At 53.8% G+C, this 24,904-nt stretch overlaps 3 protein-coding genes and 1 non-coding gene across 9 annotated transcripts; 2 read left to right on the forward strand and 2 right to left on the reverse strand.

The window, feature by feature from the left end:
• Positions 1-3,016: 3,016 nt before the first annotated feature.
• Positions 3,017-6,232, reverse strand: Rplp2 (ribosomal protein lateral stalk subunit P2). Of its 2 annotated transcripts, none has more exons than XM_052714707.1 (5): positions 5,991-6,232; positions 5,668-5,791; positions 4,866-4,914; positions 3,261-3,359; positions 3,017-3,132 (listed from the first exon to the last, which is right to left on the reverse strand). In XM_052714707.1, the coding sequence occupies exons 2-5, from the start codon at positions 5,788-5,790 to the stop codon at positions 3,059-3,061; spliced, it is 345 nt and encodes a 114-aa protein (XP_052570667.1). In that variant the 5' UTR covers position 5,791; positions 5,991-6,232; the 3' UTR covers positions 3,017-3,058. The 2 variants fall into 2 exon arrangements, with proteins under 2 accessions (XP_052570667.1, XP_052570666.1); XM_052714706.1 differs by having other exon boundaries at positions 3,017-3,135; positions 5,991-6,125.
• LOC128095841 (small nucleolar RNA SNORA52) lies at positions 4,702-4,832 on the reverse strand. Its single transcript, XR_008213439.1, has one exon. It is a non-coding gene; the product is annotated as a small nucleolar RNA SNORA52 (small nucleolar RNA).
• Positions 6,233-9,542: 3,310 nt separating the features above from the next.
• Positions 9,543-16,124, forward strand: Pidd1 (p53-induced death domain protein 1). 4 transcript variants are annotated; one of them, XM_052762895.1, is made up of 16 exons: positions 9,543-9,907; positions 10,511-10,890; positions 11,327-11,740; positions 12,050-12,259; positions 12,343-12,397; positions 12,499-12,700; positions 12,776-12,901; positions 13,012-13,191; positions 13,269-13,416; positions 13,506-13,641; positions 13,719-13,869; positions 13,956-14,079; positions 14,157-14,275; positions 14,695-14,808; positions 14,913-15,112; positions 15,333-16,124. In XM_052762895.1, the coding sequence occupies exons 2-16, from the start codon at positions 10,587-10,589 to the stop codon at positions 15,589-15,591; spliced, it is 2,742 nt and encodes a 913-aa protein (XP_052618855.1). In that variant the 5' UTR covers positions 9,543-9,907; positions 10,511-10,586; the 3' UTR covers positions 15,592-16,124. The 4 variants fall into 4 exon arrangements, with proteins under 4 accessions (XP_052618855.1, XP_052618854.1, XP_052618856.1 ...); XM_052762894.1 differs by having other exon boundaries at positions 9,888-10,001; XM_052762896.1 differs by having other exon boundaries at positions 9,888-10,001; positions 13,956-14,031.
• An 869-nt stretch (positions 16,125-16,993) lies between these two features.
• Slc25a22 (solute carrier family 25 member 22) lies at positions 16,994-24,650 on the forward strand. 2 transcript variants are annotated; one of them, XM_052762898.1, is made up of 10 exons: positions 16,994-17,120; positions 20,089-20,268; positions 20,392-20,517; positions 20,767-20,822; positions 21,648-21,738; positions 22,258-22,376; positions 22,484-22,658; positions 22,755-22,909; positions 22,988-23,063; positions 23,139-24,650. In XM_052762898.1, the coding sequence occupies exons 2-10, from the start codon at positions 20,249-20,251 to the stop codon at positions 23,290-23,292; spliced, it is 972 nt and encodes a 323-aa protein (XP_052618858.1). In that variant the 5' UTR covers positions 16,994-17,120; positions 20,089-20,248; the 3' UTR covers positions 23,293-24,650. The 2 variants fall into 2 exon arrangements, with proteins under 2 accessions (XP_052618858.1, XP_052618859.1); XM_052762899.1 differs by lacking the exon at positions 16,994-17,120 and adding an exon at positions 19,841-19,882.
• Positions 24,651-24,904: the final 254 nt, after the last annotated feature.

Here is a 24,904-nt window from a genome sequence, read left to right on the forward strand (position 1 = left end):
ATGTGACTCGGTGGTGTGTGTGTGTGTGTGGGGGGGGTGGAGCTGTTTAATCTACAAATAACCTAATTTTAGACATAAGCTAAAGGATGTGCTGATATACTTTTTTTCTTATCTATGGACTTCAGTCCTTGAAGTCTTGAACCTTCCTTCAGCTCTCAAATGCTGGGATTAGAGGTGCCTACCTTAAGAGCCTTTTAAAGATACACCATTTACGGGCTTGCAGCTGGAGAAGGAAGTGTGTAGGGAATAAAACACTCAAGGGGGGGCTGGAAAGATGGTTCAGCAGTTAAGAGAACTGGCTGCTTTTCCAGAGGTCCTGAGTTCAATTCCCAGCAACCACATGGTGGCTCACAACCATCCGTAATGAGATCTGGTGACCTTTCTGGTTTACAGGCATACATGCAGACAGAACACTGTATACATAATAAATAAATCTTAAAAAAAAAAACACAAAAAACAAAACACTCAAGGGGATCCTTACACGTCATGAGGAGGCTAGGATTGAGGCAGTTGAGTTTATTGGCCATTTTGTTTGTGAAGTTTTCTCAGAAAAGGGAGTACAGTTCTTTGGCAGGTGGTCCGGTCAGTAATGTTGAAAACCCCTGGATGTCAGCCATCAAGAGAAGGAAATGTACACAAGGAGAGTGAGGGCTGAGTGAATGGGTGCCAGGGCTGGTTTTAAAGATCCCTCTGGTGGTCCCCAGGGCAAGGACTAAATTGGGAATGAGGCCAGGAGACATAGTGGGGCTGCTGGTGGATGGAGAGAAAGTGAAGCCACAGAAGGGATCCTAGCATCTGGAATGGAGAGCTGTGTGGCTGCAAGGACACAGGAGACATTGCTCTGAAACCAGGGTGATTCACCCTGTGATGGAGCCATTTCACACTCAGCACAACTACGAAGTGCAGGCATGGGTACAATAGGGTAACGAGGTGAGGTGCCCCTGGGACTACTACGCAGAGCTCTGGCAAACAAGGAGGGGTGAGCAGGGAAGATGTAATAGGATGTTTGTTGTTTTTGAGACAGTCTTTGTGGCCCTGGCTGTCCTGGCTTTCTTGGAATTCTGACATACCTCCCAAGTGCACAACACACAGCTTACATTTATTTTTTAAATTATGTGTATGTAGAAGGGGTATGTGCACCTGAGTGCAGGTGCCCAGAGTCCAGAGAAGTCAGATCCCCTTGAAATATAGAGGGTTGTGAATCACCAAACCACTCAAGTGTTGATACTGGGAACAGAAATCATGTTCTGTTAGAACAGTACTTTTAACGCACTAAGCAGTCTGTCTAGTCTGATTTTTAAAAATGTGTAGATACCCATTAGTCAAATGGCTGCATATGAACCCCTGGATTTGGAGTTACATGTTATTTGTGAGCCAACTGACTCAGGGCGTCCTAGGTGCACTCTGCCACTATACTCCCTCCGGGTCCAGAACTTTTTTTTTTTTTTTTTGGTTTTTCGAGACAGGGTTTCTCTGTGTAGCTTTGCGCCTTTCCTGAAACTCACTTGGTAGCCCAGGCTGGCCTCGAACTCACAGAGATCCGCCTGGCTCTGCCTCCCAAGTGCTGGGCAGAACTTTATTTTTTGAGACAGGACTTCTGTGTAACCACCCTGGCTAGTCTTGACCTCAGAGATTCCCCCTACCTCCTCCTATTGGGATTAAAGGCATGCACCACTACCACCAGGCTCAGAACTTGACTTTTAAAAATCCTTCATGCTAGGCAAATTTGTTTCCACACTGGCCTGAGCCACATCATGAATTTGAGGTCAAATACTCTCAAGGTGGGGGTATAAGGGTATGTCCTGATTAATACTACCACTTTAGAGGCATGGTACAGTAGGAACACGTCCTCAGAGGCAGCCAATAAGTCTAGGGCTTATGGTGGTCACAGGAAGAAGCCAAGGACTTAAGGTCTTCCACACAATTTTTTTCCAGTAACAGGCCCAAGGGAGAGTGCTGCAGCAGCTCAGTAGGACCTCTGCTCTTATTTCCACAGAGCACCAGGCTGTTGGGTACACATGCTTTCAGGCCCCTGGGAGATGCTGGTGCCAAGAACATGGTTGGCCTTTCTCAGAATCCTGAGACCGGGTAATTCCCATTAGCAGCCTTATGAGGACAGGCCCCTTCTTTCAGGGTCCAGAGTGAAACTGAGTCTTGCCCAGAACCCTGAACCTCCCTTCTGAGACCCTCCTGTCCCCAGCCCTACCTTTACCTGCTCCCTGGCAGCTCACTCCACAGCGTTGAAGCTATGGCTTCTGATCTTCTCCAGACCCACCACCCCTCCTGGCTTCATGCTGTCCCAAATTTTATTCCCTGCCACAAGGAAGCAGAGTGATTGCCTCCAGCCCCTCTGTAAGACACTCAGCTGTCTCCCTAAAAGGCAGACCATTTACACTGGAGTGTAGTCTGGCCTAGTTGAGTCCCTTGTTGACCAGCTTGTGCAGAAGTGACAGTGAGTTAAAAGGCCTGGGCTTCACATTCCAGAGCAGCCTTTGAGGGAGAACAGATCCACCCTAGGAATATTAAGTTTATACGCCAGCATGTGACCCTCTATCCACATTTCCACGTATGCCCAAAGCAGAGGACTGGACATTAGATAGCTAGACCACCACTCTGAAAAGCTTAATAACTGAAGCCATCTACCTTAACACCATGATCCTTACAGGGAAAATTAGGGACATCTTCACCCTCCAGGTGAGTTTAAGTGAAGTCTTCATCTATGAACTTAAGAGTCTCCAGGTACCTCTCCTCACAGCAGAGCCTGTGAAACCACTCAAACAGCATCTCAACTCAGCCTCATACTTCCCATACATACTTTCAGAGTGTTCCATGAAAGTTGCAAGGATCTCTCTCACAGGACCTGATTGTTCTCAAAAGCCAAGGTTTTAACAAAATTAAGGGAAATGGGAAGTCCTCTCCCCCCACCATTCACCCAACAAACTTCAGCTCTCTGGGAGGAGCCTGGGCTGAGGACACAGTATGGGTGTCACCTGTTGACAATGTACTTAAAGGCCACTCAAGATACATAAAAAGGCTTTATTTGCAGGGGAGCAGGAATTTAATCAAACAAGCCAAATCCCATGTCATCATCTGACTCCTCGGACTCCTCCTTCTTCTCGTCTTTCTTCTCCTCTGCTGTGGAGGAACACCATAGTAAGCACTGCCCCTAGAACTCATTCAGGTTGCCCTGCCAGCCCCACTCAACAGCTTTGAGTACCAATCCCCTTTGATGGCCACCCACCCATCAGACCTCTACTTACCTGCAGCAGGGGCAGAACCAGCAGCAGGAGCTGCAGAGCCAGGGGCAGCAGAAACAGCCACAGCCCCACCAGCAGGCACACTGGCAAGTTTGCCAACACCTACATAAAGAGAAAGAACATGAGACCAGAACAGGGCCCAGCCAAGAAAGCTCTTCCACAAGGGTAGGTAGAGTGACTAACCAAGAGCAGCTGTTATACACCAGTGGTCCTGTTACCTGCTTTCACTCTAAATCACAAGGCACCACTGTACACACTGAGGAACATAACATTATTCAGGACTTATTTTTTCTATCCTGACCCACTAAGACAAGAACTTGGTTTCTGGAAATTAGCCCCATTGTGACCTTAAGATGGACAATCCAGGTGTATGCCTTTAATCTCAGCAAGAGCTGAGTGCAAAACCAGCCTGGGCCAAAGAAACCTTGTTTTAAAAATAAACAGCCAGGGCTCTTACACAGAGAAGCCCTATCTCAAAAAACTTAAAAACAACACACACACACAAAATTAAATAAGCTGGGGACTGGAGAGATGGCTCAACAGTTAAGAGCACTTGCTGCTCTCCTGGAGGACCCAGGTTCAATTTCCAGCACCCACCTGTCTGTAACTCCTGTTCCAGGGGATCTGACACCCTCACATACATGCACACAAAACACAAATGAACATAATAAACTTTATATATATATAGACATATATATTATATATTGAGTTAATGATACATGCTTATAACCCAGCAGTCAGAAGGCAGGTGAATCTGAGCTCAAGGCCAACCTGGCCTACAGAGAAACCCTGCCCCCAAATAAAAAAATTAAATTTAAAAAATTTAAAGACTGGGCTGGGCAGTGGTGGTACATGCTCTTAATCCCAACACTAAGGGGAGAGAGGCAGGCAGATCTCTTGTGTGTTAGGGGCCAGCTTGGTCTACAAAGCAAGTTCCAGGACAGGCAGAACTGCTACACAGAGAAATCCTATCTTGAATCCCGCCCTCACCCAAAAAAATAAAAATATAAAAAATAAAAAGTCAACAACCATGTTTACCCCAAGAAGTATCTTTTTTTTTTTTTTTCCGAGACAGGGTTTCTCTGTGTAGCTTTGTGTCTTTCCTAGAACTCCCCTCTGTAATCCAGGCTGGCCCCGAACTCACACAGAGATCCATATGCCTCTGCCTCCCTAGTGCTGGGATTAAAGGCGTGTGCCACCACCGCCCAACAAGAAGTATCTTTTTTGCAACAGAGGTGAGTGCACAAACTAGGCCATTTGCCAAGCTAGTTTTGCCTGCTCAACTTGCAAGTCCCAGTCTGGCGGTACCAGCAATCTATCAGGCTAGTAAGAGAGGGTTTAAGGGACTGTACCAATTTTCAGCAGCCCCAGTCCCTGCTCACAGAAAAGGCTTTTCACATCCTGGAAGGAGCAGTGAAAGAGTGCTCCCACTGCCGGCTCCTGAACATGTTCAGAAGTGCTGCTGGCAGAAGCCTAAAAGGCCTTGCTCAACTCTGGCAGGGCTTCTAGGATGCTCTGGTCCACAAGCGAAGCCTGGCAGATCATTGACTGATCAGCAGGGATTAGGATGGACCACAAACATATAACTCTTGCCCTAAATGAACTCACCCTGGGCGATGACATCCTCAATGTTTTTTCCATTCAGCTCACTGATGACCTGCAGTAAACAACCATACCTAATGGTCAATATCAACACATACCTAGCCAGATCTGGTGGCGCAACACACAGGAGAGTGTTCTGAAGCTTCTAGACCTGCGCTATACTCACAGTAGCTGGCCCAGAACCACAGGACTGAGTCTTCTGAACAAAGACAGTGGCAATGGGAAATTTTAGATGCTAACATTCTAAGGCTGATGACAGAGTTTAGGTTCCACTCCTGCACAGCCTAAAGAGGGCAAAAATGCTTTTCTAGAGGATTTTAGGGGCAAAGAGATAGCTCCACTGCTAAAGACATGTACTACTCTTTTGGGTCTTTCTCCCCCACCCGACCCCGCTCCCAGACAGGATCTCACTCTGTAGCTTGGGCTACTCTTGCCAAGACCTGGGGTTTGACTCCCAGCACTTGTATCTGTCAGATAACCCTAACTCCAGCTCTAGGGAGTCCGAGATGCTCCTGACTTCTGAAGCATCTACACTCATGTGCATGTATCTCCTAGTGCACCCAGAAGTAATAACCCTTTTAAAAAAAAAATCTGGTGTACATAGTGAATTCCAGGTTAGCTAGAGTTACACAGTGAAACTTTTGTCTCAAAAATTAGTAAGACCACGCAAATCAGTTGCATTAAACTTGTTCCTTTCGAACAAGTCATCTACATTTTTTTAAGGTAAGACTCAGATCTAATTTGATAAGGGGCGCCACTGGTCGACATTTGTACCCGCACCACAAGGTCCAGGGAAGCAGCAAGCTACCTTGTTGAGCCGATCATCGTCCGCCTCGATGCCCACGCTGTCTAGTATCTTCTTAATGTCTTTGGCGCTGGGAGAGGAGTTGCCCCCAAGGGCGGCAAGCAAGTAAGAGGCGACGTAGCGCATGCTGAATGAGACAGAGAGAGGATACGGCGGTGGCATAACCCAAGAGGCCTTCTGCCGACCCCTCCATTTTAGCCAACAAGTGAGGCCACGTGCGGCCCGAAACTTCCGAACATGGGAGGCCGTGCACCCCTCGAATCCCGGCCGCCACCCGCCCTTCGGTCCCAACCCCTGCCCGCGGCCCGACCCGCAAGCCCACTCACTCGGCTGCTGCGGACAGGCCTCACGCGTGCGACCTCGGCGGCGTCAGGCAGCGAAAGGAAGACGCTGACGCAGTGGGCGGGGGTAAACCGCTTCCCAGAAGCCCCCGGGACTCGCCCGGCGCCGGATGGGGGCGCCTCCCATTGACGAAATGGGCGACCGGAAGGAAGCCGTTATCCCCAATCAGGTGTTCCCCACAATAAAGACAATGGGTTGTTCAGGGGCCAGGTGCTGCTCATGTAACGTGGGCGAGAGCCCCCCGAAATCCATGAGGACACGGGCGAAGAATCTCAAGGAGCTTTCAAACCCCTTTAACGCCTCCCGTTCCCAGCATGCCACGCGGCACTACAGCTCCCAACATGCAGTGCTGAGGCCCCGCCCGAGTCGTAACTTTCAAAGCGAACTGCAAGTTCCATGATGCATCGCGGCTAGAGAGGAACTTGCCACCGGAAGTGCGCACCCCTTTAGCTTTCTCTGGTTGCACGTGGGCTAAATGGGGCTGGAGGTTCAAACTATGGATGTGTGGGTCGTTCCTGGCCTTGGGCACCAGAGACCCGAAGTCTGGCTGGAGCTAATGGCTCCCATGTTCAGCTGGCCTGGGAAAGGTGGGCGAGCTGTCTGAGGCTTAGTGACAGCGGTCATATCTGGTGACATCCTTTTTTTTTTCTTTTGAGACAGGGTTTCTATATAGCCCCCGCTATCCTGGACATCTGTGTAACCAGGCTGGCCTCGAACTCACAGATATGCGTCTGCCTCATCCTCCCGAGTGCACCGGCCCTGATGGCGCACATCTTTAATCCCAGCATTCCGGAGGCAGAGGCAGGTGGAGCTCTGTGAGTTCCAGGACAGCCTGGTCTGCAGAGCGAGTTCCAGGAGAGCCAGAGTAACACTTAGAAACCTTGCCTCAAAACAAAACAAAAGACAACAGCAAAAAGAAAATGTGCCTCTACATTGGGCCCTGAGAGCCCTCCTTTCTTCGCAGCTAGGCCAGAAGAGCCTGACCCTGCCGAGCAGTACTTCAACGCTGCTGGAACCCATGCCCTTGGATAATGATGAGGCCTGAGTTATTAGCCTCAATTTGTCCCTATCTGCCCAGGACAGAACAGAGAGACAGTTTAGCATGTAAAAGGCACATGTGACCAAGCATGACAGTCTTGAGTTCCATTCCAGGATTCCCAGGGTGGAAAGAAGTTAGTTACTATCACAAGTTGTCCTCCAACCCACACTCATGTATACATAAATAAATGCAGAAACAGAGAGAAAGAAAGTAAATCCTAGTTTTAGGTCAGGAAGTTTTTGTCTTCCAAGACCAGTAAATCTTCCCAAGTAGTAACTTTGAGCTGAGAGATGAGAAGCCTGCTCTTACCACGCCAAGACTAGAAGTTGGCTGGAGATAGGTTATGCTGGCAGACTCCAACTGTGGGGTGGAGGATGGGGGAGGCCTCTAGGACAGTGTACACCTTCCTTTGTGTGTAGTGCCTCACATTGCTAGAATGAGCCCACACTGCGTGTTGCTGTTCTTACCCATACTTGAGGCACAGAGGTTTTTTGGTTTTGTTTGTTTGTTTGGTTTTGGTTTTTTTGAGACAGGATTTCTCTGTGTAGTTTTGCACCTTTCCTGGATCTCGCTCTGTAGACCTGGCTGGCCTCAAACTCACCAAGATCCACCTGCTTCTGCCTCCTGAGTGCTGGGATTAAAGGCGTGCGCCACCACTGCCTGGAGAGGTTTTTTTTTTTTTTTATTAAGATTTATTTATGTCTTTTAGTGTTCTGTCTTCCTGTATAGACATCTGCATGACAGAGGGCATCAGATCCCATTATAGATGGTTGTGAGCCACCATGTGGGTGCTGGGAATTGAACTCAGGTCCTCTGGAAGAACAACCAGTACTCTTAAACAATGAGTCATCTCTCCAGCCCCCAGAAGGATTTTCTTATAGAGCTAGGATGATGTAGGGAAGCCACCTGGCAAGGTATGGCTCCGATCTGAATCACAACAGGATTCAGTGGTTTAAGCTAGAACGTGCATGTTGTCTTTCTTCTTGGTTTGTTTTTGTTTTTACAAAGATTCATTTAGTTTATATGAGTGTTTTATTTGCATGTGTGTGCACCATTTGTGTGCCTGGTGCTCTTGGAGGTCAGAAGAGGGCACCAGATGCTCTGGAACTGAAATTAGGGATGATTGTGAACTGCCCTGTGAGTGCAGGGAACGAAATCAAGATCTTCCGCAAGAGCAGCCCATAGTCTTAACAGCAGAGCCATCTCTCTAGCCCCATCATTGATTTTTGTTTTAATGTGAATGTGTGTGCCTGCTTGCTTGTATGTGCACCACATGTATGCAGTGCCTTCAGAAGCCGGAAGAGGGCATCAGTTCCTCTGGAACTAGAGGTACAGGCAGTTGTAAGAGGCCTGAAATGGATGATGAGCTATTCCTCCAGACTTTTATTTTATTTTGAGACAGTGTCTCATCATATAACTCCAGCTTACCTGGAACTCACAGAGATCCACCTGCCTCTACTTTCAGAGTGCTGGGATTAAAGGCATGCACACCATACCTGGCATGATTTTTTTTTAAATGTTGTTGTTTCTTTAATACACAACAGGGCTGGAGAGATGGCTCAATGATGAAGAACACTTTTGCAGACTGAAGGCATGTACCACTATGCCCAGCTCACTAGTATAAAGTTAAGTAATATTCCTACAATTATTACTTTTGAGACAGGGTCTTCCTGTGCAGCCCAGGATGGTTAATCCTCCCATCTCAGCTAGGTACTGGGCTTGCAGTTATACTAAGCTCCTGGGACTGGTTTTTATTTTTTTTTTTTATTTTTATTTTTTTTTTTTTTTGGGTTTTTCGAGACAGGGTTTCTCTGTGTAGCTTTGCGCCTTTCCTGGAACTCGCTTTGGAGACCAGGCTGGCCTCGAACTCACAGAGATCCACCTGGCTCTGCCTCCCGAGTGCTGGGATTAAAGGCGTGCGCCACCACCGCCCGGCCTGGGACTGGTTTTTATAAGGATCCTTCTAGCAGCTTATGGAAACTTAAAAAGAGACAGATACTAGACAGAATGGAAGCAGCAAGGCCTAACAGGGAGCTTGCCCATCGCATAGACTGTAGACTGTCCACCAGCTCTGTTGAGGATGCTGAGTATTGGCTTCTATATTCACCAATTAAAGGACTTAGGCAAGATCTCGTATCTCAACTTTTTGTTGTTTTTCTTGTGAGATACACAGGATTCAGAGAGGCAAAGCCAGGAAGCTCACTGTCTAGGCAGCTGGTCCAGATTGATGTTCAGTGAGGAGGACATCCAAGCTCCAACAAGCTAGAGTTCACTGTAGAGCCTGGGAAGGAAGTCCTAGACTCAGTGGTTCTCAACCTTTCTAACGCTAAGACCCTTTAATACAGTTCTTCATGCTGTAGTGACCCCCTAACCATAAAATCATTTTCATTGCTACTTCATAACTGTAATTTTACTGGTGTTATGAATCACAATGTAAATATTTTTGAAGATAGAGGATTGTCAAAGGGTCTCGACCCACAAGTTGGGAACCGCTGTCGTACAGGGTTCCCGCAGGAAGCCCTTGGTGCTAGCTGCACAAACTTTCAGAGTTCTAGCTTCTAACAAGGAGTGCGATAATTCCCTAAAGTTCTCCCAAAAAATTGCTGCCTTAGAATGTACTTTGGACCCAGACTATATAGTGCTACAGCAGGTCTGGGGTTATGAAGGTCTGAAGCAGTGAGTTTTCCATGCGCAACGTCTAGTACCGGCAACTGAACAGGAGGTGGGAGTCAGAGTCCCAGGGTGCTCCTACTGGCCAGCCGGGAAGGGCGGAGCCCGAGCCGCTGCCCGCCCGCCCGGAAGCGCGCCGGCGGGAAGCCGGCGTGGAGCGCGCCTGATCTGGCGCGGAGATCATCGTGGCAGGTACTCAGTGGGCGGCGGGAAGTTTGCTGCTGAGGCGGAACCAAAGCTACTCCATGCCAACGGAGCCCCTCTCTGCGTTTCCCATATGACGGAGGTGTGAACTGGGAATTGTGGCGCGAGAGCCTCTTCTAGGGGCCGCGATGTGATATCCTTGTCCTGGGACCCCAAAGTCCTCTTGGCTCCCCTTCGCACTGTTTATTGACTCTCTCATGCACAAGAAACGCCTGCAGTGGAAGAGGGTCACTGGGTCCTCCCCAAACTGATGAGTGTGAAAGTTGAAGGTTGGCCCTTATTGCAAGAGCCCTGTAGGTGGGGTCAGGGATCACGTGGCCAGATTCCCCTTGGTCTAGCAGAATTCGCCTGGCCAGCTGTTCACAGAGCCTCCCTGGCCAGTGCCCCTCCCGGGTGGGATGATACAGTTCTCATTAACAGCACAGATGTAGGTCCTTGGGCTGCAGTGACCACTCCACTCTGTACCCTTCAGGCCCTGGGTTCTTGGGCCAGTGGTTCCAAGAGCTGCCTGTTTCCAGGCTGAGTTACTGTTACTCTGATCCGGAGAAGGAATTGGTCCCCTACAGCTCACTCCTCCCCCTGCTTCTGCAGCTTCCTTCAGCCTTGCCTGAGCAGGCTTGCTTGGCAAGCTGGGACATGTCTGGTCCCCGAGGACCTTCCATGGGTGATGGCTGCAGTGTTGGAGGGGCTGCAGCCGGAGGAAACTGCTGCAGAGGATGCTGCAAGACCCGCTGTGGAGGCTGTGGATTCCAGGCCTGGGGCACCTTTTCTCCTGGCTGGGAACCAGTTGAACTTGGACATACGCCCAGGGGGCTGCCATCGGCTGCAATACCTGTGTTCCCAGCAGCCCCCACAGCTGCTGCAGGTGGAGTTCTTGCGACTCAGTACCCACGAGGACCCTCGACTGCTAGATGACACCCTAGCCCAGGTTCCGTGGAGTCTGTTGCGCCTTCGCTCCCTGGTCCTCAAAGGTGAGTACCCTTACTCTCGATCCTGGCCTCATCTCTAGCCCTGCTTTGACTCTGCCTTTTGGTCCACAAAGGCCATCCTGTCCCCGCCCTAGCTCCAGACCTCTCTCCTCCCTGCACCTCAGGTATGAACCCCTACCCCACCCCTGTCCCCTGTCCTCAGCCCTATCACCTTCCTCCCCAAAGTGAGGCTGGCTGGGTGCTCTCTCCTGAGCCTGGGATGCTGAAGGTGCCCAGTTGCGTATCTGCAGATCCCAATTGTTCTTGGATAATACCGTCATCTGCTATGAGCTGGTGCTCTTCTGTGTCTGCTTTTCTGTCTTCCTCTGTCCCAATGGCTGGCCTCAAAGGGAAGCTTCCTTTCTACTGCTTTCTCTGGCAGTCAAGGTTGAACCGAAACTCCAACCCTGAGGGCTACCGCTGTCTCCCCCACTTCCAGGGGGCCAGAGCCGGGGTGCCCTGGGTGCCTGCCTTCACGGTACCCTGACCACTCTGCCTGCTGGCCTGAGTGACTTGGTCTGCCTGGCCCACTTGGACCTGAGCTTCAACAGGCTGGAGACGCTGCCGACCTGCATCCTGGAACTGCGCGGCTTGCATTCCTTGCTGCTTTCTCACAATTGTCTGTCAGAGCTGCCCGAAGCCCTGGGGGCCCTGCCCACCCTTACCTTCCTCTCTGTGACACACAACTGCCTCGAGAGGCTGCCTACAACACTGGGGTCGCTGTCCACCCTTCAGCGTCTTGATCTCTCAGAGAACCTTCTAGACACCATACCCTCTGAGATTGGAGACCTGAGCAGCCTCAGTGAACTCAATCTGGCCTCCAACCGACTGCAGAACCTCCCAGCCTCCCTTGGTGAGTAGCCATGGTACCAGCTTTGGTTCACCAGCTAATATAGAGGGTCCTTCAGCCACTGCCCAGACCTCCACTGCCACGTGGGCCCCTGCAGCCCTAAAGTCTTGGGACTGGCTCGGCCTGTGAACCTTTATGGCTCCCAGGTGGCCCCTTGACTTTGCTTCTACCTCTTTGGTTGCTCACAGTTCCCATGCGTCTTTGTCCCACCACATGATAGAGCCTGAAGTCTTTAGTGTGAGTGTCTTGTCAAGGTGCCCAGGGCCACCGTGAGTGGACCTCTGCCAGCCGTAAACCAGCACTTGCCTGCAGCGGGCCTGCGGTCCCTGCGGCTCCTTGTTCTGCACAGCAACCTCCTGACCTCAGTGCCCACTGGCCTGGCCCACCTGCCACTGATCTCTCGGCTTGATCTGAGGGACAACCAGCTCCGGGACCTGCCTGCTGAGCTACTCGACGCTCCCTTTGTGCGCCTGCAGGGGAACCCTCTGGGTGAAGCCTCTGCAGCACCCCTAAGTCCCCCAGGTAGGCCTGTCATGGGGCATGGCCAGGATATGAGAGGATGAAGGCGTATCATCATTCTGACCACATGCCTGTCCCTTGTGCAGACATATCCCGGATTCCAGAAATGCCCAGGCTATTCCTTACCTCGGATTTGGACAGGTATGGGCGGGAAGGTGACTGGAGGACATCTGTCTACCCTGTGTCCCTGGCCACATTGGGACACCTTGTCTGTCCGCCCTCATACCTCTCTCCTCACTCAGCTTCCTTGTGACTCCCCACGGCTGTTCTGTGACCCTGGCCTGTGGTGTCCGCCTACAGTTCCCAGCAGGAGCCACCACCACACCTATCACCATCCACTATCGACTGTGGCTGCCGGAGCCCCACCTGGTCTCTCTGGGACCTCACGACTTCCTGCTTAGTGGTGTTCTGGAGCTGCAGCCCCATGGGGTGGCTTTCCAGCAGGTGTGTTGAGGATGGTTAGGGGGCAGTACGTGGCCTAGGTCTGGCCCTCTCTCACACACTACCATTGCCTGACAGGATGTGAGCTTATGGCTGCTCTTCGTCCCCCCACGAGTCCGTCGCTGCCGTGAGGTAGTTGTGAGGACACGGAGTGACAATAGCTGGAATGACCTAGAGACCCACCTGGAGGAAGAGGCACCCAAGGTGACAGCTACCTAGGCCCTTGGGAATGAGGGGACAGGAGCAGCCTGCTGTGATACCACCCACCCCGGCCCATTGTCTCTGCCTTAACCCTATCCTCCCATGTGTTCCAGAGGCTCTGGGCTCGATGCCAGGTGCCCCACTTCTCCTGGTTCCTTGTCGTTTTACGCCCAGTATCCAACACTTGCCTGTTGCCACCAGAGGGAGCACTTCTGTGCTCCTCAGGTCATCCTGGGGTCAAAGTCACCTTTCCCTCCGGGGCCACAGAAGAGCCTCGGCAAGTCACCATGCAGGTATAGTCAAGCCAGTGCTAAGGGTCGCGGGAGGTGCCTCGGCATACCGGAAGGCACTCAAATGGTTCCCTGTCCAGGTAGTGCATATGGCTGGTGTAGAGCTGAGAGCTCTCCTGGAAGAAGCAGAGGCGTCGGTGAGTCCTCTGCTGTGCCTCTCGCAGAGCGGCCCCCCCAGCTTCCTACACCCCGTCACTGTGCAGTTACCCTTGCCCCCCGGTGTTACAGGTGAGGCTGCATGCTACAGGACCGAAGATGGGTGCTTAGCAGGGGAAGCTGCGTGTAGAGGCTTCAGCCTTCTGCTATTTCCTGTCCAGGTTTCAGTCTGGACCGCTCCCACCTGCATCTGCTGTACCGGACACCTTCGACAACCACCTGGGACGACATCACCACTCAGGTGGCATTGGAACTCACTCACCTGTATGCACGCTTCCAGGTCACACACTTCTCCTGGTCAGTGTCCCCTAGCTTCCTCGGTACCCCTTCTGCCCTTCATCTGTATGGCCACACCTCAACTCCAGCACTTCCAGGTACTGGCTCTGGTATACCACCAAAAGCTGTGTGGGGGGCCTGGCCCGGAAGGCCTGGGAACGGCTGCGCCTGCACCGCGTGAACCTCATCGCACTACAAAGGCGCCGGGACCCGGAGCAGGTCCTGCTACAGTGTCTGCCCCGGAACAAGGTGGGGCAGCAGGAGGCCAGTGGGGTGACCTGAAGGCTAGGGTGGGTACAGAGCTTTGGCCTCCAATCCCTGTGGGTGCTCCACAGGTGGATGCCACCCTTTGTCGGCTGCTGGATCGGTACCGCGGCCCCGAACCCTCTGATACTGTGGAGATGTTTGAGGGTGAGAAGTTCTTTGCAGCCTTTGAGCGGGGCATTGATGTAGATGCTGGTAGGTCTCTTCTCCGAGGGGCACTGGGGCGTGTGACACTTGGACACCCCTCCTACTGAGTTTGCCCCCCTCCACAGACCGTCCAGACTGTGTGGATGGCAGGATCTGCTTTGTTTTCTATTCACACCTGAAGAATGTAAAGGAGGTGTACATCACCACAACCTTGGACCGGGAAGCTCAGGCTGTTCGAGGCCAGGTGGGCTGATGTGTCAGGACCCCGAAGGTACCTGGACACCACCTTTAGACAGTTTTCCTGTCCCACAGCCGCTCTCAAATAATCACTCGGAGGCTTAATTATGAATGCTTGGCCAATAGCTCAGACTTATTACTAACTGGCTCTTACATTTTAAGTTAACCCATATTCCTTATTTATGCTCTGCCACGTGGTGGTACCTGTATAGCATGGCACATTCATCTCCTGCTCCCTCGGCGTCTGGCTGGTGACTCCAGACTCTGCCCTTCTTCCTCCCAGCATTCTCCTAGTCTGGCTCTCCTGCCCCAATCTCTTTCTGTCCAGCTATTGGCCAGTCAGCTTCTTTATTAAACCAATCATAGTGACATATAGTCATGCAGTGTAAAGGAATATTCCACAGCAACCACCTGATCCTTCCCCAGGTGTCCTTTTATCGGGGTTCACTTCCCACGGAGGTGCCTCAAGAAGCTGAGGCTGCCCGGCAGAGGAAGGGCACAGATGCACTGTGGATGGCCACCTTGCCCATCAAGCTTCCGGTGAGATGGAAGAGCCGTGAGCTGATATGAGGAGACAGAGTCCCAGGGTGACCAAAGACAAGCGCCTGGGTTCAAGCTTTTACTGTATCCTTGTCTCTTGACAGAGACTCCGGGGGCCCCAGGGAAGTGGGCAGGGGACTGACTTCTCCCTGATGCCTCTGAACCTGGGTGATGCGGAAACTGGTTTCCTGACTCAGAGCAACCTGCTGAGTGTGGCCTCACGCCTAGGTCCTGACTGGCCGGCTGTGGCCCTGCACCTAGGCATGCCCTACCGTGAACTGCAGCGTATCCGGCATGAATTCAGGTGACTCTTCTGACGCCCAGCCTCAGCTTCAGGGCCCTCCCTCAAACCCCACCCCAACCCCCAGCTGAAAGCTTTCAAGGAGGTGGAGGCGGAGCAAACACCAGCCTGGAAAAGGAGGGTCTGGTCACTAGCCCAAGGAGCAAGAAACTCCCTTTTGAAACAGTATGAGGTGTGTGGTCCTGGGCAGAATACCTTCATCATCACTTTTTTCCTCTCCAAGGGATGATCTGGATGGGCAGATCCGCCACATGCTCTTCTCCTGGGCTGAGCGCCAGGCTGGACAGCCCGGGGCTGTGGGACACTTGGTACAGGCCCTGGAACAGAGTGACCGGCAGGATGTGGCTGAAGAAGTGCGTGCCATCTTGGAGCTTGGCCGCCACAAGTATCAGGACAGCATCCGGCGCACAGGGCTGGCCCCTGAGGACTCCACTCTGCCTGGCACCTCGTCTTCACAGACCCCAGAGTCTGCCCAGGCCTAGGCTCAGACTTAAGCTGGCCTTTGACTTGCCTTGACAAGTAGGCAGAGCCCCCTTCCCTATCCTTCTACCTCATCTGTGTGGTACAAGTGTCCCATCATACAAAATCTCATGGTTTTGAAAGCTTGGTTTATTTACTTTTTGAGACAGGTCTTACTGTCTAGCCCAAGCTAGCCTCCAACTCCCAGTGCACCTCAGAGATTGATTTACTTATAGGGTAGAGGGCAGGGGTGCCTAAGTGATCTGAAGCCGAGTCCCTGAGTGTGCCCACATTTCCTACCATGCTAAGTCCTCCCGTTACGATGAGGGCAGAGAAGGCCTGGAGAGAGGGCTCAGCGGTTAACAGCACTGGCTGCTCTTTCAGGGGACCCAGTTTCAATTCTCAGCACCTACATGGTAGCTCACAACAGTCTGTAACTCAAGTTCCAGAGGATCAGACACCTTCCTCTGGCTTCCACAGCACCAGGTACACGTGGTGCACAGACATGCACGCAGGCAAAACATCCATATACATAAAATAAAAGCTATTTATTGTGCGTGTGTGTATCAGAGAATAACTTTGCAGAGCTTGTTCTCCCCTTCCATGTGGTCCCTGGGAATGAACTCGAGCTCACCGGGCTTGGTTGCAAACACCTTTACCCAGTAAGCCCTTTCTAGGCCTTTGTGCTGTCTTCCTCAGGGATGGGGAGGAGCCATTCTACATAGTAACCCAGCTATGGATACAAAGTCACCTGTGACAGAACCGTGCATAAGCCCTGCCCACCAGGGTCTAAGGAGCATCTAAACGCTCTGGGACTAAACCTTCCCCCGGGCCACCCCATCCGCACGTTTCCTGCCACCTGTTCTTGGTCCCTCAACCCGGCTTGGCGTGGGAAGACCACAGAGAGGGCCAGAAAGCCCACCTCCCCCCCAAATCAAGGGTGGCCTGAAGCTGCGGCTGGTGGCAGTGGCCACGCCGGCCGGCCGGGAGGGGGAGCCGACAGCAGCGAGGGCTTGGGGCGGAGCGGGCGCGCCTCCGAGAGACGCGCCTCCCAGCTTAGGTGCAGGCCGGGCGCGCGGCCCAGCGGGGAGGCGAGCCCGGCGGCGGCGGCGGTGGCGGCGGCGCGGCCGTGTGGTGAGTGCTAGCCAGCCCGTCCGCTTCTGTGGCGCCCACCCAAAGCTGGCTGGGTTGCGGGGAGGGAAAGGGTGGCCCCGGTGGCTGGGAGAGGTGACAGCCGTTCAGACACCGCGTCTCCGGCGGAGCCTGGACCAGCGGGTACCTCACCCGGCTGTGTCTCGGGTGTGGAAGGCCGTGCTCGGTCCCGGCGCGGCCGGGCGCGCTCCCCGCGCACACGTGTCCCAGCAGTGTGGCAGCCTCAGAGCTGATGCTGGGTTGGTTTGGGGGTCTTTTTTTTTTTTTTTTTTCTGGCCGGGGCTGGGGGCGCCGCACACGTGGAAACCCGCTGGACGTGCGTGGGCACGTTCATGGTCAGAGTCCGCGTTGTCTGGCTGGAGATAGCGAGGCCAGCTCAGCCCCAACGGTGGGGTAGAGGGTATGTATGATCTGACGTGGAGCAGAGGATGTGCCCCCATCCCTGGGTTTCCTCCGTAGGTCAGCTGGGGTATCTCGCAGTGGGAGATCTCCCTGTGGCCCTTCTAGCATGCAAGGCGAAGCTAACCTCCCTAAGAGGAAGGGCTGAGGGAGACTGGATTGGGGGAAGGGGCATGGTCCCAGACCACTTTTCTTTTTCTTTCTTTCTTTCTTTCTTTCTTTCTTTCTTTCTTTCTTTCTTTCTTTCTTTCTTTCTTTCTTTCTTTCTTTCTTTCTTTCTTTCTTTCTTTCTTTCTTTCCTTTCCTTTCCTTCTTTCTTTCTTTTTCTTTCTTTCTCCTTTTTCTTTTTCTTTTTTTTAATGTGACGCTGGCTGTCCTGGAACCCTCTCTCTCTATAAGACCATGCTGGCTCAAACTCACAGAGATCCCCCTGCCTCTGTGGTTTTAACGGTGAGCGCCACCGCCGCCTGGCTGCTTTGCTTTTAGGTAGGAGATGGACAGCTTCATTCATGGAAATAGGGGAAGAAGCTGTGTGGAGCTGTGTGCTAAATTGATCTTTCTCAGTCGGCGTGTGGCCTGACTAGGGAAGGCTGGGACAGCTAGGCAGAAGGCTCTAGATCCTCAGCGGCTAGACTGGACAGTCAGGTTTCTATGGTAACATAGAGGGTGCTGAGGGAGCCCTGACAGCTGTCCCAAACTGATGTGAGTTAAGGAACAACAACAAAAAGCCCTTTAATCCCAGCACCGGAGGCAGAGGCAAGAAGATCTTAGTTTGAGGCCAGCCTGGTCTACAGAGGGAGATCAAGAGAGAAATCTTGTCTGGATGGGGGCAGGGGGCAATAAGAAAAAAAAGCCCTGGGGGTCAGGGAGGGAGAGAACAGCCCAGAGGGTCCCCTTGCCTGTTGTTCCAGGCAGCAGAACCCCTACTCTCAGCTCAGTGACTGTCCTCTGTGGCGTTTGCCTGTTTTTAGTTCTGGGTGCAGGGCTGACTCAGCCCATAGATCTCTTCCCTGCTGGCTTCAGATGGTCTCTCTGACTTCCAGGACACACACACAACACCCAGGTGTCCAGATCCCAGATGTGAGGGGAGATAGCATCTGAGGGACAGCAGGCCCACTATTCCTGAGGGCAGAGGCGTAGGGAAGGATGGGGCTTCCCCTAGAGAACTGCTGTAGCTAGTGTGCACTTGGAGCTTGGTACGGGGAGGGAGAAATCAGACTATAGAGTTCAGAGGTCAGCCTTCGCCACATACCAGGCTTAGGAGGGACAGGTACTCTTCCACTGAGATGCCTGGTGCCTGGTGTGCAGAGGTGAGGCAGAGGGCAGAGGGCAGATGAAGTCCCGCCCCCATGTCCTCTGGACCTGCCAGGTGAGCAGGGCTTGTGCTTGGCAGTGGCCTTTGAAAGTTAGGCATCCCTTCCTTGCCCTTTCCAGAGAACAGGTATACCTTCTTGTGCTCTAACTTGAGGTTCCCGGATGGGTACATGATGGGTACACCTAGGTTTCACAGCACAGTGGATGTTGACCCATTTCTCAAGGTCACACGTTGACAGGTCCCTACAGGATGTCCCATTCCCTGTGTTCATCCCATAGCCTGCAGATAGAAACCTACTGAGTGGCCTGAGAACTTGGTGGCCCGGACCTGGGGTCCCTGTGGGTAGGCAACCTGGGTCTCATGGTTAGTCTGTCCCTTCTTTAGACCCCGGGCTGGGCCCAACCCCCCCCCCCCCGGGCCCCCAGAAGTTGTCTCACCCCTCTCTGCCTTTCCTAAAGCTGCAGAGATTATCTTCTAGCCCAAAGTGAAAGAGAAAGTCCTCCCCCCAGGCCCGCCCCGCCCCGCCCCGTGGCCAATCCCTGTAGCCTTTCGCCTCCTCCCCCTGGCCAGCCTCTTTATCTCCTCAGTGAGCGCGCTTGCTGTGGAGCGGTGGAGGAGCAGTTGTGCGCACTGTGGGGTGCGCTCAGGGTGAGCAGAACCCAGCGGCTTGGTGGGGAGAGGTGGGTAGCAGGTCCAGGGTCGCAAGTCCTCTGGGGGCTCTTTAGTGTGAGACAGCCATGTGACCCCATGTGGCAGCAGTGAGGATACTAGCCTGTGTGTGACAGCTGACCTCTGAGGGCTCAGGGAGATACACAGGGGAGGGAGGACCCCGGACTCCTGGAACCCACCCCAGCTTAGTTGTTATGATTGTGTCCCTCAGGGGATGAAGAGGCTGGCTCTTGGATTCCCGTCTTTGCTGCTAACAGAAGAGACCCTTCTCGCACCCTAAGGGAATAGGGTGTACCAGCCACAGATGCCTTAAGAGACAGACATCCCTCTGCTTCCCCCCTCATACCATTTATTCCTGTCCTGTCTTCCCCGAGGCCTTATCCCTAGGCTCCTGTGTCTTTTGGGAGTGAAACACTTCCCTTGGGAAGTGGACAGGAAGGTGGGCAACCAGCTCGGTGTGGGTGGGGATCTTGCTTCTCTATGGGAAGAGGCTCTGTGGCCCAGAGTGAGCTGTTGGGGAACTGGGTCTGCTCTGCCCAGGGGTTCCACAGAGGAGAAACCACCACCGCCCCACCGCCCCATCCCGCTGAAAGTGGCAGGTGCTAGGTGGGAACTGGTTACCACAGCTCAAGTCCAGGATCCCAAAGTACCACCGCACTAAAAGGCACCTGGCCCTTTAAAAGCTGGAGCTTGCCTTCTGTGCGTGAGCATATGCGTGTGAGCGTGAGTTCCTGGCTGCCTGGGAGGACGCCACGGGGAGGGCATTGAAGGAAAGCCAGGTGGCCCCAGGGATGGGTGGCCTCCCTTTCTTCACCTACCCCCTCCCTCCCAGTGTATCTCCAGGGCACCTTGATGGCTGCAGCCTGCAGCATGGGGTCTAGGGAGTGAGGGGCTTAGTGCCCTTGTGAGATGGTCGGTGGGTGGGGAGGCTTCTTTCTCTGATAGGTCCCCATCTGTCACTCATTCTGTCCCTTCTTCCTTTCAGGTGGCAGAAGGCTTGAAATTGCTCTGAAGGTGAGGACATCCCCTCCCCCACCATCAGCCACCACCGCCAGCCACCCACATTGTCCTCATCAGCCCCTCCCCATCAGTGCCTCCACTTACATCGCCTGGCCTGAGTCAGCCGCCTGCTCCACTTGGTGTAAATGGCTGATAAGCAGATCAGGTCAGAGGGACCTCAACCCCTGGGCTTCAGTCTTGGCTTTCTCCCCTTTCCCAGCATGCCCTTCCCATCCCCCTGTCCTGTGGTTGAGGGTGTTAATCCTGACACTTGACCCTGCATACACAGCCTGCCGGCCAAGCTCATCAATGGTGGCATCGCTGGGCTAATTGGGGTCACCTGCGTGTTCCCCATCGACCTGGCTAAGACACGGCTGCAGAACCAGCAGAATGGCCAGCGCATGTATGCCAGCATGTGAGTGAGAACAGCATATGAGGGATGAGGGCATGGCCTCCACCTTTGATCTCTGCTCCTGCACCCCGGGTTTGATAAAGGGGAAACAGGGTAGGGCGGGCCTGACACAGAGCCTGTCCCTGGCAGAGTATTTGGCTTCTCTGTGGGCCCTGGATGATCATACTGGGCAGAGAAGGTGCTGGCTGCCCTTGCCTGACTCAGGGCCAGGGTCCAGCTGGCCACAGCTGATGGCCATCCCCTTGGCTACAGGTCTGACTGCCTCATCAAGACCATCCGCTCCGAGGGCTACTTCGGCATGTACAGGGGTGAGCCTTGGGATGGGTGACAGAGGGGTCTGGCTGGGAGTAGGGTCAGGGATGCATGCCTGGGCTTGGTCTGTAAGTATGGACATGTTAGGGGTTGCTGGTAGCGCCTGAGCATGATGGGAGCATCTGCCAACCCTTAGTGCTGGGAGAATTGGATGTTTGAGGGGATTTCTTCTGCAGGGTGGTGGGTTTGAACACCCTCCTATCCCCTGCTGGTAGAGCAGAACAGATATGTTTCTGTTTCTCTATCTTAGTGGCTCAAATCTCCTCCTGACTTTATGTGCCGAGCAGGACCACATCTGTGCTTACAGAGTAGGGCAGGGGGCATTACACAAAGCAGCTTAGAAAACAATCCCTGAGGGTGGCTTTGCCCAGATGCTGAGCTCTCGGCTCTGATCGGCCATCCAGCCACTGCCTTCCCTGAGCCCTGACCCACACTGTGCTCCTGCCTGTGGGAGCACCTGTCCCCAGGAAGGAGGCCCATCGAAGTCTCTGGGGGCCTGCTCCTCCCTGCCTTTCAGGAGAGGCCTGTTCTGCCAAAATCAGAGACAGATGGAGGTGGAATTCTGGGGAAGGCAAAGAGGGAGGGGAGGGAGGACACAGCGCCACCCCATCCTGCCTGGTTCCTGCCTGCCTGGCACAGAACAAGCCCATATGTGGGTGAGAGGGCAGGAGGCTGCGGCCAAGGAGTGCCAGGCAGGGCTTTGCCAGTGTGGAGTAAAGTGCTATCCCAAAGCCTCCCTAACCCAAGCTACCCAGCAAGTCTCTCCCCACCTGACCTGCCTGTGTCCCCCAAGCCTCAGCTGACCCTCATATGCCCCACAGGAGCAGCGGTAAACCTGACCCTGGTCACCCCCGAGAAGGCCATCAAGCTGGCAGCTAATGACTTCTTCAGACATCAGCTCTCTAAGGATGGGTGAGAAGCTCGGCCACCCTGGCTGCTGGGGCCCAGGTCCAAGGCAGGGTGTGTTGCTAATCTCACCCCTGCCCCAGCAGTCCCCTAAGCTGGTATCAGACCCCCGGAGGCTCTTCGGCCTCAGTCCCTTTGCTCAACATCCCTGACCTTGTGAGGGCGGGCACTTCGCTGCTGCCCACGTGAGGAGGTACAAAGCAGCTGCTGAGTCAGTGGCTGTTGGCCCCTAGCCACTGTCTGCTGCCAGAATTTGGGGGCACTAAGCAGCCACCCCATCACTGGAGTATAGGGCTACAAGGTTGGCTCCTTCCATTCCCCATTTCTCTTTATGAGCCCTTGCATATGAGATCATCTGTCCTTTGGGCTGGGTGCCTATTGTGGGAGGGTCTGGAGCCCAGGGCTGTGCCCCTAGGGGACCTTCACAGTTCCCACCCCCTCTACACCTGTGAAACAGACCGTCACTGCCCCATGTAGGGAGCTGTGTCTCACCACCTCAATCACAGCCCTGCCCCTGCCCTATAGACAGAAGCTGACCCTGCCTAAGGAGATGTTGGCGGGCTGCGGGGCTGGCACCTGCCAGGTGATCGTGACCACCCCCATGGAGATGCTGAAGATCCAGTTGCAAGATGCAGGCCGCATTGGTAAGGTGCAGGGAGGGGACAGAACCTGGGTGGGGACAACAGATAGACCCTGTCCCCTGCCCCTTCCCCAAGCCAGGAGGAAGAGACCAGAGATCCTTTCTCACCAGCTGCTCAGAGGAAGATTATGGCTGCCCAGGCCCAGCTCTCGGCCCAGGGAGGTACCCAGCCCTCAGCAGAGACTCCAGCTGCTCCTCGGCCCACGGCCACCCAGCTGACCCGAGACCTGCTGCGGAACCATGGCATTGCTGGCCTCTACAAGGGACTGGGGGCCACGCTGCTCAGGTAGAAAGATGGGCACATGGGAGGAAGAGGTCTGCAGGCTAGCCCCTACCACCAGCACCAGCATCACTCCCTCCCTCCCTCCCTCCCTCCCCGCAGGGACGTACCCTTCTCCATTGTCTACTTCCCTCTGTTTGCCAACCTGAACCAGCTGGGCCGGCCATCTTCTGAGGAAAAGTCACCTTTCTATGTGTCCTTCCTGGCAGGCTGTGTGGCTGGGAGTGCAGCCGCGGTGGCTGTCAACCCCTGTGATGGTCAGTACTTGGGACTGGGCCCCGGTGGGGGTTGGGCAGGAGGCTAGGTCCCCATAATGACTCATATGTCCCTTGTAGTGGTGAAGACTCGACTTCAGTCCCTTGAGCGAGGCGTCAATGAGGACACTTACTCGGGGTTTCTGGACTGTGCCAGGTGGGTCCCATAAGCTGGGGCAGGGCTGGGCTGGGCTGGGCTGGGCATCAGTTCTGACCTTCCACTCCTTTACAGGAAGATCTGGAGACATGAGGGCCCCTCGGCCTTCCTGAAAGGCGCATACTGTCGTGCGCTGGTCATCGCCCCGCTGTTCGGCATCGCCCAGGTGGTCTACTTCCTGGGAATCGCTGAGTCCTTGCTGGGGCTGCTGCAAGAACCCCAGGCCTGAGCCCATGGCTGCTTCTCCCCAGCCTATGGGCTGGGGCCAGAACAGGGTGACCAGCACAAGCCTGAGGAGGACTGGTCTCTCCCCAGTTCTCCTCATCAAACAGGAAGGCAGGGGGAGGGTGCCGGATCCACATGGGTGGTGCACACATAGGCCCCCATGGGGTCCTGAGGGACAAAAAATTGGGATCAAGGTCTTATTTATGTAGAAAATGCAGAAATCTGTACATTCCTCAAGCCAGTCCCGTTGAGCCAGTCCTGTCCCATCCCTGTACCCCAACCCAGTCTCACCTGGCCTGAACACCCCCTGAGACAGAGCTGGTCTCTGGGCTGGGGCCCCCAGGCCTGGTTTTGGCAGGCAGACCCTACCCTGTAGTCCACTGGCTCCGGTCTCCGAGGCTCTCCTGGTCTACAAAGGGGACCCCCACACACACACAAAATTATTTATTGACTTTGCTGTGCCCACGTGGCTCTGCCTGTCCTCCGTCCATCAGTCTGTTCGCCCCTGCTGCTCTTTCTGCCTCAACCGGGACCCCACTCTGCCTCCTCGGCCAGCCTTACAGGAGGACTGGAGTGTTCTCTCCTCATGTTAAGCTAGGATTCCTAGACTGGGTGTGCTGCCCCATTCAATTCTGATCCCAGGCACCCCACACATACTCTTCCTGGTGAGCCTTTGGGCCCCTACCCCATGTGGGACCCAGATTGCTTAAGTTCTTTGTGTGCCTGTGATGCGGCAGGTTGCGCCCCTGGCCCGCAGCAGTCAGCTGCCCAGGCTGCATGGGGATTGGCCCGTAAGGGCACAGTTGCCTTTCCCTATGGAGTCAGGCACCCCATGCTTGTGTGCTGTGTGCCTCAGGTCTTCTGCTGACCCCGTCCAATAAGTTAGTTCTCCAGCCTGGTAACTCTTCTGATAGAGCCCTACTCCTGGACAGAGGTTGCTTGTGGGGGAAGGGCGGGCATGAAGGCCAGTACGGAGCCTGGGCCACCCAGCTCTCAGGGCCTCTGCCCATATTTGGGAAGCCCCACCCTTCCAGCCCTGGATCATCTGTTCTGAATCAAAGCAACCCTCCTCCCCTGCCCTGGCCATGTGATTGTGTTTGGTGATTGACTGAAGTGCTGGTGCTGTGTCCCTCAAGCCCAACCCCCTCCATGGAGGCCCCTTCCCAGTGACACTACCTGGGGCTCAAGTCTGGGCCATCCCTATTTCACGGTTGCTCCTGGGAGCCTCCCCTCCTACCATGTCTGTACCTTGAAAGCTGCTGCTGCTGCTTACAGAATTATATTTTTTTCTTTTGAAGAGTTTAAGAAGTTGTAACTTTTTGTGTCTTGTCATGTATAAGATAAATAAATATTCTAAATAGATGATTGTTTTCAGAGTCTGTACATGCATGGGTGGGTGGGACAAGGAGGAGAGGGGTGGCCACATTAGCCAGACTCTCTCCTCTGCAGACCCGAATTGCCCAGGTCTCCACTCTTTCAGACCCACTTTGGAACCACCTCCTTCCTACCTCACAGTCTGGATAGGGTGCACGCAGGCAGGAAACATTGCCCGCTCTCTTGGTTCAATCTCCTTAGATGTGAGAAGTGGAGTTAGGCATAGAGACACCCTACCCCAC

The sequence above is a fragment of the Peromyscus californicus genome, unplaced genomic scaffold (genome assembly GCF_007827085.1).
Source record: "Peromyscus californicus insignis strain IS unplaced genomic scaffold, ASM782708v3 Scaffold_4__1_contigs__length_199733344, whole genome shotgun sequence".
In the NCBI taxonomy this organism is placed as follows: Eukaryota; Metazoa; Chordata; class Mammalia; order Rodentia; family Cricetidae; genus Peromyscus; species Peromyscus californicus.